The sequence below is a fragment of the Molothrus ater genome, chromosome 12 (assembly GCF_012460135.2).
Source record: "Molothrus ater isolate BHLD 08-10-18 breed brown headed cowbird chromosome 12, BPBGC_Mater_1.1, whole genome shotgun sequence".
NCBI lineage: Eukaryota > Metazoa > Chordata > Aves > Passeriformes > Icteridae > Molothrus > Molothrus ater.
Genome location: NC_050489.2, coordinates 2806211 through 2819029, shown reverse-complemented (window position 1 = coordinate 2819029; position 12819 = coordinate 2806211). Strand labels below are relative to the sequence as shown.

General features: G+C 41.1%; 1 protein-coding gene across 2 annotated transcripts in view; it reads right to left on the bottom strand.

Moving 5' to 3' along the window:
• The window catches only part of PEPD (peptidase D), a 151542-nt gene that overhangs the window by 45496 nt on the left and 93227 nt on the right, over positions 1–12819 (bottom strand). For both annotated transcript variants that reach the window (XM_036390095.2, XM_036390097.2), the window contains one exon: positions 10883–10960. In XM_036390095.2, the coding sequence (XP_036245988.1) occupies positions 10883–10960 (78 nt within the window). The remainder of the gene's footprint in view (positions 1–10882; positions 10961–12819) is intronic.

Below are 12819 nucleotides of genomic sequence, written 5' to 3'. Positions count from 1 at the left end.
TGGGAGTTTTGTCTCAAACTCTTCTCACAGAAGATGACAAAATCCACCACTAACTAAGCTTTGCTCAGTTAGAGTGCAATAAAAATAAATATCTCTGTCTACACTGAATTTTGAAGGAGAGAGGATTGCCTGCCTGTATTTCTACAATTCCAACTACAGAGACTTCAGTGGCTATGGCACACAAAAGTTTGAGCTGGCTGGATTAAAAATAAAAAAGAAAATCAAACAACTGAACACAAAAGCTTCAGTGGGTGTTGGTGCCTGCACTGCTCAGGGTTTCCCCTCAGTGTCACACAGGACACAGAATCAGAGAATCAGAGAATCAGGCTCACAGAAGCAGAGCAGCAGTGTGCTGGTGGGTGCTGCACCCCTGGCAGGGAGCTGTGCCCCTGCTCTGCTGCTTCAGCCCTGATGCTGAGAGAAAACCAACAGAAGCCAGACTTGGCTCACTGGTTTAAGCCAGCTTTTTGTCATCAGCACCAGTGGAGTCAAGAATAACCTTTCAAAAGTGTTGGAGAATACTTTTTATGTAGGAAATTTGATTCTGAGTATTCACAAGAAATCAAGTTTTTGTTGAAGCCTCCTGTTCAAAAGGAGAGGCTGTAGCCTCTGAGACCTTCAGATCCATTCCTCCCATAGGATATGAAACCTAAATCTCACTGGATTTACCAAATGAGCTGCATGAAAGAGCTGGTTCAGTAAACACCCATGTACACTAGCAAGATTGCCATTTTCATCCACAAGCTAAGAAGGAGTCCCTTGCTTACAGCATTTATGTCTTGAATAAATCTAAGATGAGATCCTTAAGTTTCTGCACTAAAACAATCAATTTCCATGACCAAATATAAGCCCTCTTATATCCCCATGCAGTTTGCATTAATGCCTTCTGAAAAATGTTAAGTTTGCCCAGAGCAAAGAGCCAAAAAATCTTCAGCCTGGCTTGTTCAGAGATAAATTCACTCCAAGTGCCATTCTCAGGGTTTCAGCAGAGGGATGTTTCTGATACAGAGGGGCTACACACAAATCACAAGTACTGGGAACACCATGCTGGGCTGGGGGAAGGAGCCATGAGGGTTCCACAAGATGCAGAAGGCAGCTGAAAACCTCAGCCAGATCCCTGCTGACAGTGTGCCAGAGAGCAGGAGAGCAGGGGAAGTTCTGATGGAAGAGCCACCTATGTGACTTATCTTTTTGCTGAATGGATGATTTCTTTTTTCTGTCTTTACTGCCCTAATTATTATCCCTTTTTAACAGACATATTTACTAAGCCTCTCAACTCACTCTCTTCAGCAGTACTCTCTTTAGCACAGTATTCCTTCTCTTTAGCAGAGACAATTTGCTGAAAAATCAGCAGGGGTGGCAGCAAACCCCAAGTTCTGGCTAGTTTCCATCCATTAGGAGCCTCCCCACTGGAAAAGCAGTATCTGGGGCATTGATGGCTGCAGCTGACTTGCTCCAACAAGGAGCTGCAGGGAGGAGAGGGGAGCATCCAGGGAGAAACCTGCATTGGCAGCTGACTGCTTCCCAATCAACACAGCAGTAAAGCTCACTGGCTCTTCACCAGAATGTGTCTCACCTGACAGCACAGTAAGAACAGCACAGCTCCATTTGCAAGTCACTAAATGGCTGCAGTTGACTAAACCAGTCCATTTCTGGATGTCTGCTGAGAAGTGGAAGGTACTGAAAGTGAATTGGAAAAGTCTGATACTTCCAAAACAGGCCATGATTCTTGGGTGCTGGCATTCTGAACTACAAGCCTTAGCTTCCAGCAGCTGTGTCTGGGCACTCTGACCTGTGCTGCCCTGACAAACAACCACTGGAGAGCAGCTGAACAGGTGAAGGGGCAGATGTTACTTCATGATCTCACTGTAAATATTGTCACGTTTCCTTACGTGTGTGGCCATGCTTACACACATGTGCCCACCAAAGTAAAACACTTCCAATGTCTTTCCATGATGAAAACTGGGCCAGTGTCCAATGGCACAGGTTCACTTAGTTTTTTTGAAAGCCTATGGTTTTTTTATTGATTGGTCAAGCAACCTCCAAATTATCAGTTCTCAAAAGGAACACAACAGACAGGAGTTTTAGAATAGTCTACAGAAGCTGACAATTGAATGAAAAACCCCTGAGAAGACAGCTGCTAGCCTTTCCATGGACATGTCCAAGAGTTCAAGCCAAGGGCACAGCAGTGAAGGTAGCAACCAGTATTTCCAAAAAGGAGGCTGCCTATTCCCCAGCTGAGCAGGTTGTTCTGCTGTAAGAACATTTCTTTGCTGTTTGAAGGAAACACCCACTCCTCATGGCAGCACCTGTAGTGGACTGTAGGCAACTGCAATGAGGAACAGAATTGAGCCCTGGTGTGGAGCAGAGCAGGACTCTCCCTGAGGCTCTGCCAGCCTGTGCCCCTGCCCTGGGGAATGAGATTCCCTGGACAGACACAAGGGAAGAACTAACACTGACCTGGTACAAGGGCTGGGAATTACCTCTGCTTCAGGGGCAGCACACAGAGGTTGTGCTGGGGACTTGGAGTGGTTTAGAAGCCAGGCAGACTCCCACTAAAATTGCATTTTGACCTACCCAATTGACTTCCCCACACCAATGAGAAAGATTTTGCTACTGAATTCCATCCAGCACAAGCAACATCCATCAAGAGTACTTCTATCACACTGCATGTGTGTTAGTGCTAAAGACCACCACAAAAAGTAGATTACAAGTCCAGAATATGCTGGGAATGCTATGCTAAAGCTATGACAGATAAAACTCACAGTTGACAATTAAAAAGACATTTCACATATATTGTGAAATGTATGTGAAAGACAAAAGACATTTCACATTATAGACAGCAAAAATTAGAAGGCAGACCATAATACAGCCCTTAAAGGAAAGATAAAATTTGTTACAGCAAACACACTACTAATACTTAGTGATCTGAGCTTTGGTGAATAGGCTTATTCTTATTTCTGACAGTAAGCAACCTCACAGCCTGAATTAACCAGTACTAACAGAAGCCATTCAATTACAGCAAAATTATTGTTAATTCTAGCAAATACATTTCTCTATTTTTAATCAAATTCAATTTTTCTGAATTAGCATAAAATTAATATAGTCCATAGGTACAACAAAATGAAAAATACCTACACTTGATGAAAACAGTAAATATTAATCAAACCAGAGGAATCAGGCCAAAGGAATTATTTCAGAAATGGATAGCCAGTTAATTTTGCAATCAACCAGTAAGTAGCAGCAATGTACTTTGTATTATTATTAGAAACAAAACCATTACTACCAACAAGCTGTTTCAAAACTGCAGACTGAAAAGTTAAAGCTAACCATAATTTTTGCATATTATTACAGCACTGAACTTCAAAATGCATAAAAGTGCACAAGGCCAAATGAAAATCCTGGTCCCACCCACATAAAATGGTTGAGCATTTACATCTGACACATGAACATCCTGAGATCTTACAAACAGTGCTTTCAAGAAGTAATAAATACAATATTTTGTACCATATGATAGATGGTTTTAATAGCAGACACTGAAGGACTTGGGTTGGAAAAAGAAAGACTTCTATTATCTGATGGAAAAAGAGGGTCAGCTCCTGCTTTTTAAATACAATATTGCCCCCACCTGGACAAATGAGTTCTGGTTCTAGGTTGATATTATTGTACAACTTGATAAAATACTGAGAATTCAAAAAAAAAGTTTGGAAAAAAAAATACAGCAAACTTTGATACCATCCTTTCTGGTACACCTTTTTCAAGCTCACCTAAATCTTTTCTTGATTTATTGAAAATTTTCCAATATTTTCCTGAAATGAATGACAGCCTGAAAGTATTTTCCTGAAATAATGGCTCAGTACTCACAGAAAGTCTTACATTTACTCATTCTTCCAGAGAAGAGAATAGTGCATTTTCTACAAATAAAACTGTGTAATATTACAATAAATATGTGAATATAGTTTCAATGCAATAGGTATGCTGCACATGCATAGTGTCTGCATAATAAAAGATAAATACACATGGATTATACATGAATTGACAAATCTTTTGTTATAGAAAACTGTGTATTATGCTTTGAGGTCAAAGAATTAAAATCATCAAAGTAATTTTTATTTTAGCTGATAGAAGGCTTAGCCATGAACAACTGAATCTGGCAGGCTCTTGCAAGAAGCAACTTTCTCCTGTGGTATTCTTCACAGAATGGGCTGATTTGGAAGGGATCCAAAAGGATCAGCCAGTGCAGCTCCTGCCCCTGCCCAGACCCCAGCAATCCCCCCAGGGCATCCGTGGTGTCCAAGCACTCCTGGAGCTCTGGCAGCCTCCAGTGCCCATCCCTGGGAGCCTGGGCAGTGCCAGCACCTCTGGGGGAAGCAGAACCTCGCCCTGATCTCCAACCTAACCCTAACACACACCCTGGAGTGACCAGCCACTCCAGGGAGCTTAAAACCTGTCCTTTGGCCCTTTTCAGCCATTAAAAACAAACACCCCAAACACTGAACATCTTCCCTCTCTGCTTCATCCAGAACAACCTTTCCCAACCACCTGTACCTGCAGCCAGGAAAAACTCCTTGTGATGAACAAAGCCTCTGAAATGACAATAGGAGAGTGCTAGGAGGATCTTTTGAGAGCACCACAGGTAATAATACAAAGAAAACACCAAAAGCTACATCCAAGTGCCAGATGGAAGGAAACAAACCCAAGTTTGACAGTTGAGCAGAATGCAGTGCTCCCAGAGGGCTGCTGAGTGTTTGCTCTGGCAAGTGCAGGACGTTTCCAATATGAAAACCTGGGCAAAGCTCCCTTCTTGGCACAGCTCTTCTTCTAGTGCCCCCTGCTGTCAGCATTATGCTGATGATTTAAATTTGCACTGGGATATTAAGGAAAGAAGTAGAAACAAAAATCTGCCTCAGAGTTAAACCATTCAGATAAAAGCTTTTTGCAGTGCTAGACAGTTTTCCATATCCCCAGCTCCAACATTTGATTCAGGAAATAGCCATGCTTGTTAATACATGCAAGACACACTTAAATCATTTGACATTATGCAAAACTTGTACTTTTATGACAGATGTGTTTGGTTTTGTGACACTAACGAAGTTTTCTGGTACCTGAATGCAATAAAACTATTTCCAGGTAAAATTTGTTTTAGTGTCACCCACAGCAGTGATGGCACATCATGGGAACAGCAGTGAGAGACATTCTGCTTCACCAAGGACACTGTACTCTGCCCAGAGCTGTCATTGAAATCTAGAAATTATTGCAATGAAATAAGTAATCAATAAGCAATTATGTGAATGTTAAAATAAACAGTCAAATAAAATGAAAGCCATCATCTGATTATCCAACCTGCTTTGTTTAAACTTCTAAAAGCTAGTTTTATTTTATAAATAATAGATAGTCCCACTGTGAATACAAGGTTAATGGATTCTCTCCTAGGTCTGCTACACTTCCCAAGCAGTTTGCTGGTTGTGCCCCCCTGATTTATGCTTTCACCCCAGCCCTCTCCATAAATCCCACTGTGGCCCTGGCTCCAGGGAGGAGCAGGATCCCCCTGCAGCTGCCCCAGCCCAGGTGAGTGCCTGTATTCCTTGGGGTAGGGAGCAGCAGGGTCTGCTCTTCATTAACACTGTAACTTAGGAGGATGTTTCAAAATGTTTGGGGTTTTTTTTGTTTGTTTGTTTTTTAGCAGAATATACAATTATTTTCATTATTTTGGAAAGCCAAAATGGACCTACTAATCCCCAAAATATCAGTAAATGCTTGAAGGTCAATGAACCTGCATATGAGAATTGTTTACAAAGTGCTGAATTTTCACTGAGGTATATTTGTCAGATGCCACAAAAATACCAAGACCTGCAACCCATGACACCTGCAGGAAAGCACTTCAGGTAACAGCTGTACCTATTTCAGTTACATCTGATTTCATTTAAATCAGGCTGATTTTCTTACATTTCTATTATTTAAGTGTAAGCCTCATCATGAAGAATCAATGTTTATTTTAAGATCACAGAAACATTTTTTATTTGCCAAACATTGCAGGAGCCCTGCTGATCAACTGCAACAGAACAATCAACTCCTGCCATGTGTTTGGCACATGGCAGTGCCAGGAAACCACAAAGTCAGGCTGCCAGAGCCACCAGGCTGCAAATCAAATGCAATAAACTCCAATTTTACTCAGAAACTTCTCAAATCAAAACATAAAATATACACTTCAGGTTTCTAGAACAAGCCAGCAGACCACAGGGGTGAGCAGAGACATCTGCCCTGCCCCTTCCTGATGCTCATTGCTGTCCCCTCCCTGCCCTCTCCCCAGCCATGGTGGGACACTGGCAGGGCAAGGGCAGAAAGGAGGACTCCAGGCAATTTTCTTCCATTATTTTTAAGGAAGCTTGCATTTCCCAGGTGGCAGATGCTGATTTGTTGAGCCAACTCTTTTCATAGAAGCACACTGGCTCTGACTGAACTGGATGCTGTTTCCCAGGGTCAGGTCATCACTTCCAGCCAAAGTCAGGGATCAGTTTAGGAGAGCTGAAAGCAGAGTTCCCACCTCCCAAAGAGCCCTGGACCCAATTCTGACCCAGCATCCTCCTGCAGTGTGAACAAAAGCCAGCTGCTCATGAGACACTTGCCCAGGAGAAGGAGCCACATGGGGCTGCCATTCTCTGAGCACGACTCCCAGGGGCACATTTGCTCTTGATTTGTGCCTCAAGGACTCAGATCTTTACTCCTTCAATTTATTTGGGTTATTGTCCTCTTGAGTAGCAGCTTTCAATTTCATTCTACTCCTCACCAAACTCTGAAAGACCTTTGGCTTTCCAAAATGCTGGAAGCCTCTTGTGTGCAAGGCAGGAGACTGCAAACTACAACAAGTATTTAGCTTGTGACTCCACTCTCCCTACTACCAAATGCAGTTCCAGCCTCAGTAGAGAAACAAAAGGGTCTTGGCATCCAATTAGTAATGCAACACCTGGAGAGGATGCAGTGAACCTCAGTCCAGGGCTCAGCTCCAATCCAAGCTGTCAGAGCTTGAAGATGACAGAAGAAAATCAGGATTTGTGAACAGCCTGGCCATACATCATCACTGCCAGCTGTGATTTGCTGCATTCCAAGTAGAAGATGTTATTTAAAGTTAATAGTGAGTAAATGGGCCAAGTGCCTACAATGGTGACTCATTTATCTGACCACAGAGACAAGAGACACCTGCTTAGGGAAAGTGTTTGGTCTAGAGCAAATTGATAATTTCCATGTTCACCACAGAATGCTATAGTACATGAATCATTTATACAAAACACCGACTTGCTGCTATAGCAATATTTGCTTTTAATATCCATACCAGTTAAATATCTGTATCCTGAACACCTAAACCTCCCTAAAAATACTGATTTCTTTCTCTGTCAATCACAGTGCTTTGTGTTAGATAGCTATTTCAATATTTAACAGATTGAAAAGGATAGCCCTGCTTAGCAAGACAATGTGTATTACCAAGAAGTGTCAGAATTTCCTTTGTTTTGCACTGGGATCTTTTAGTGCAGAAGCTGTACCTATAAAAAGTGTGGATTATGATGGACTATCAGAGATGCAATTCCATACCAGCTTCTTACAGAAGCAATAAACCCACTTGATACAGGTTAATTTAAGAAAAAACATCATAAAGCCAGGCTTTTCTAAACCTTCCACAGCTTTTGACAAAGAAGTCAGAATAACAGCCTTAATAAAGATATAAAAATGCAATAGCACAAGTATTTTGGCCTATGATCTTTTAACAACTAAATCCTTGTTACTTACACTTTTTAAAAAGCCAGTAATGCATGCACTTAAGCATTTCACAGGAGCAAAGCCCTAGTTTTCCAAATGTGTTTTTTCTAATATTCAGGTGCTTAGTTGAATTATTTATGATACTTACTGCACTGCTTTGTACATAAAAAAACTGAGCTGCACATATCTGCAAAACCCATGAATGTTATTCATATCCACTAAGTAATGTTAAGAAAAAGACATGAAATTCTACAGAATAATTTATTAAAAATCATACCAAATACCCAATCTCCCACTTCTATTACACACAACTCTATGAATAGTTAGATTAATGTTATGCCAAAATGCTGGCAGAAACAGAAATAACCCTTGAAATACTCTTACCTCTTTTTCATCAAAAATTAAGTCTATTTTTTCCCCATGTTCAGGGCTTCCTAAGACTATCCAACAGAGGGCTCCCCATAGCTATTAAAAAGCTTAATTGAAAGCCAATATACAAATGCTAATATACACAGACAAATCAGCACACTGTCATTTTAATGCCTCCTCTGTATGCACACACACACACCCTTCCACACACAAATTAGACATTTGTGAAGTCCCACAGTGAAACCACTCTGAATTTGTATGCTGCTCATGCATGCTACACCTCAAGACTTTTTCTGAATCATTATTTTTAACTCTGGAAAATGAGTGTGTGTTTTTAAATTGTCTTTACAGAAATTAAATCACTTTTTCTTATTATTGTATTATTCTCCCTTGAGATAAACACTTAAGAAGCCAGTGTGGAGCAGAGTCTGCTCTGTGAGTGCCAGCCAGGGAAGGGCAGGGCAGTGGCTGGAGCCTGGCAGGTGCTCATGTGTCACATTCACATCCTCTGGAAAATCCCTTTGCCCAGGGTTTGTCTCCTGGGAAGCTGAGAGGCCTCAGAGAAAAGGAAAACAATTCTGATCTCATTTGCTTCTCCTGTGTTGTGCTCATGTGGAATGTGTTTGGAGATTGTTTACCCACAGGTGATTGTTCCATTGCATTCTGCTGGGAGTTGTTTTCACTCTTTGGCCAATCAGGGCCAAGCTGTGTCGGGACTCTGGAGAGAGTCAGGAGTTTTCATTATTATCTTTTTAGCCTTCTGTAAGGATCCTTTCTGTATTTCAGTATAGTTTAGTTTAGCATTCTTTAATATAATAGAGTATCAAAATAATAAATCAGCCTTCTGAGAACATGGAGTCAGATCCATCACTCCTCCCTGCCACAGGGCACCCTGCAAATACAACACTGCTGCATCTGGAGCAGCCCTTGCTGACACCACCTGCACCTGAAAACATCTTCACCAAGAGCAAGAGGTTATTCCAGACCCTGTTAAACCTTGCTCTCTTTGTTGAGGCACAGGTGCTGCTCAGGAGTTTTGAAACCCTGAAGTGATTGATGCATGTGGTAGTTATGGTTTCCTGACACTGAGATACCTGAGGCTGATAAAACCCAAACGTATTTTAAAGACTTTTGCAGTACTGCAGGAAAGAAGGGTTTGCAAAGAGTCTTGTATGAACTCTTGTGGCTTAAGACAGACTGCAGCCACCCACTAAATTGTCCTTGGAGACTGTAAGTGAAAGATTCCTGCACGCAGCCTTCATCTTGAGGTCTGCCTCATCATTTAAAGACCTCAGTTTTAAATATGAGATATGATGATGCACTGTAGCGTATCTTCTCTCAGTAGCACATGCTGAGATTTCCTGTATGCCACACACCTTCCTTTTGAAATTTAATTGAATGACACAGCTGATACACTTTTATGTTGGTATGTCCTTCCTGATCAAGAAATGCTCATAGCATATTATCTACTCAAACACAACATAATCACAAATCAAAACTATTGCCCTGCAATAAATTAACTTTAGTATTTGATGGGTTTAGTAAGATATTAACCACAGATGAAGGTAATACATAAACTATTGTACAAGAAGCTTTTAAAAAAGTTTTTACAGTATTATAAAGAAATTTCATAAGTTCACTGTACAGCACCTGAAGATGTGCCTGGAACTTTAAGCCAACAGGGCATATTTTTTAACTTCTGAGATTCAATTTGTCTTCCATAATAGGTTTTGAGCTTATCAATGATAATACTAATTTGCTTTTCCTCATGTATTTACATTCCACTGTGAAAATACACACCTACACTCCTCCTGCACAGGCTACAAAGGGCAGGGCAGTGGCTGGAGCCTGGCAGGTGCTCATGTGTCACATTCACATTCTCTGAAAAATCCCTTTGCCTCATATATATAATATATAATTCTATACAATTCCTCCACTGCATGTCAGTGATCAACTTCTCCAAAACTAGGTTTGCATTTTTATAAACAAAGGCTTTTTGACCCATGTCTTTGGAGCTGAAGTGTGAAAGTTATGACTTTATATATTACACATCAGACAAATAGGCAAATAGTATTTCAATTTATGGGAATGTATTTGGTGCTTCCATTCACTCTGCTCTCACCTGCAGTGATACTGCAAAGCATGTGGACATGGAGTACACATAGAAAAAACTTTATGGGATTTTCAGCTGCATTACACATCACTAAACTTTAAGCAAATCTTTATAGAGAGTTTTTGGCACATCACAGAACTAGAGGCACCCTTCCCTGACTTGAACTGTGTTTGATCTCTTCACACATTTTAATCTCTATATCTTGTGGGGTGTCTGTGTGCACACAGGCATTTTTAAGATCTAATCCATTTTGCAATTTGATGCAATCCTCTAAAATTAGCCAACACTCTCCACTCCACCACCAGAGCTGAGGTTTGGATCTGAGGTCCAAAGCAAACTCAAATGATGAATTTTCTAACTGCCCTTGTACTTGGAATACAGCAATTTCTTAAACTCAATTCTAAGTGTCTCTGGTTCAGAAGTGTTTGAAACAATATCTCCTCCCTTTCAACTGGAGATGCAGATGTACAGGACCTTTGGAAGAAACCAGAATAATCTGGCATGCAAAGCTCCCTTTTATTTTAAAGCTTTAGACTTTTTATCAGTTTGCAGTTATCCTTTTTCTAAGAATGGAAAATCTCCTTTTTCCTGTATGGAAACAGCTGTAGCAAAACAAAAATACAAAACAAACTGTAACCCTTTACTTACCATAGGTCTCCATCTTCAATAGTTTTATCATTTGGAGCTCCAGCATGGCCATAGTGCAAAACAGATGAGTTCTCCCCACTGATGGGCAAACAGAAAATTAGCACAATTAGTGGAAGAAGAAACATTAACACACACATTCAGGTGACATAAGAAGGAATTCTGTAAGCATCAAGGCATTCACATAAAAGGCAGCCTGTGAGAGCTGTCCCAGTCCCTGCCTGCTGTGCCTGCAGCAGCCACCCCAGCACTCGTGCAGCAGAGTTGGGCATGGCTCAGGAATTCTGCTACTCTGGCTGTAGGACAGGACCTGGCTGCAGAAGGAACATGGCATGGCTCATATCAACATCTCCTTTGTCCAGGACAGTGTAAAGGAAAGAATTATGTGCAAGTAATTTTTCAATTTATACCTATTTATTATTTTCTGGTGGTTTTGTTTTGTTTTTTGGGGTTTTTTTTAATTACTTAGTGCTGTTTTTCCCTATTCAAGGTTAAGCAGTCTGAGGCATAAAACAAACCAACTTCCCCTGCAGTAAAATCTGACATTTGAAACACTCTAGGAATCAGTGGGACAGAAGGAATTGAGCTGTCTGAGGGAACAGCTCCAGCTCCCCCCTGGCATGGCCACAGCTGGGCTCTGCTGGAGGGATGCACTGCTTGGGGAACACTCCCAGCTCACAATGCCAGCAGCAGGAGCAGGGATGAAAACTGTCACTCTCTTCTTACCTGCTGTTGAAAAATCACATTACAAAGAAAAGATATTTGTTCCTGTAAACCTTTCAGAGTAAACTGCTGATTCACAAGAATGAAACAGCTCCAGAGAAGGATGGACACTTGTTCTGAAGTTCCATGATGCACTCAGTGACCTACATTTGGCCTTGGCATCCTCTCTTGCCTACTGATATTCCTCTGGGTCTATAAAATGTCAGTTTAAAAGGCTGATAAAGATCTCAAGCTCTACCTATTTTTCTTTTACTGCTCTCTTCAGATAGATACTGCTCTCGTTTTTTCTCTTCACAAAGCTGCAAGAATTACATCACATCCAAAAATACCCATGTTGGGACAGGGTTACTGCAGCTTCTCTCCAGCCCTTCCAGCTCACCTGCCAGTCTGTACCCCAGCTTTAATCAGAACCTTTCCCTGGTCACCCTGCTCAAATTTGGTTCTTTCAAGCTGTGGTGCTGGAACAGCTTTGTATCTTGGATGTCAGGAATCTGAGGCTCAATTTCAATCAATCTTTTGTTGTGTCTGGAGTAAATGTGACATCTGACATACTTCTCATCTTAGACTTCTGATGTGTGCAATTACAAAAACAGTAAGCATGCACTGTATCCAAAAAGATATTACCCTCAAGACACGTTAAGTACTTGTGATATTAGATATTTAACAGATCATCAGTCATACAGATAATTTCATAAACAATGATTATGGAGTAGAAAGTAGTAAGTTTCTGCAGGCTCCCTATCTAAATGGCTGGACTGTGTCCCTGGAAGTATTTAATAATGCATGTAGCTGTGGCACCTGGGGACACAGTTTAGCAGTGAACTTGGCAGTGCTGGGTTAATGGATGGACTGCATGATCTCAGAGGGCTCTTACAGCCTGAATGTGTTAAGACAGGAAGTATTTATTGTTAAGTATTTTTAACTATGCAATAAGACAGTGAAAGGTGATATTTCAGAATCACAGGGATGATTTTCTGATACAAAGTGTACTGCATAAAATTATACACACTCCAAACAGAAAAATTAGAAAAGTTAAAAGTTGTTAAACCAAGAGTTAAAAGCCCTAAGAACTAAGGCTGCAACACATTCATTTTGTGATGCTGGTCCAATGGCTTAAGCACAGTTTCACAACTGGCTGGATGCTTTTTCCTTGCTGCATGCTGGACTTGAGAACCTCTGCAGCTGTGCAGATAGCTAAAAATGGACCCAGAAAGCCT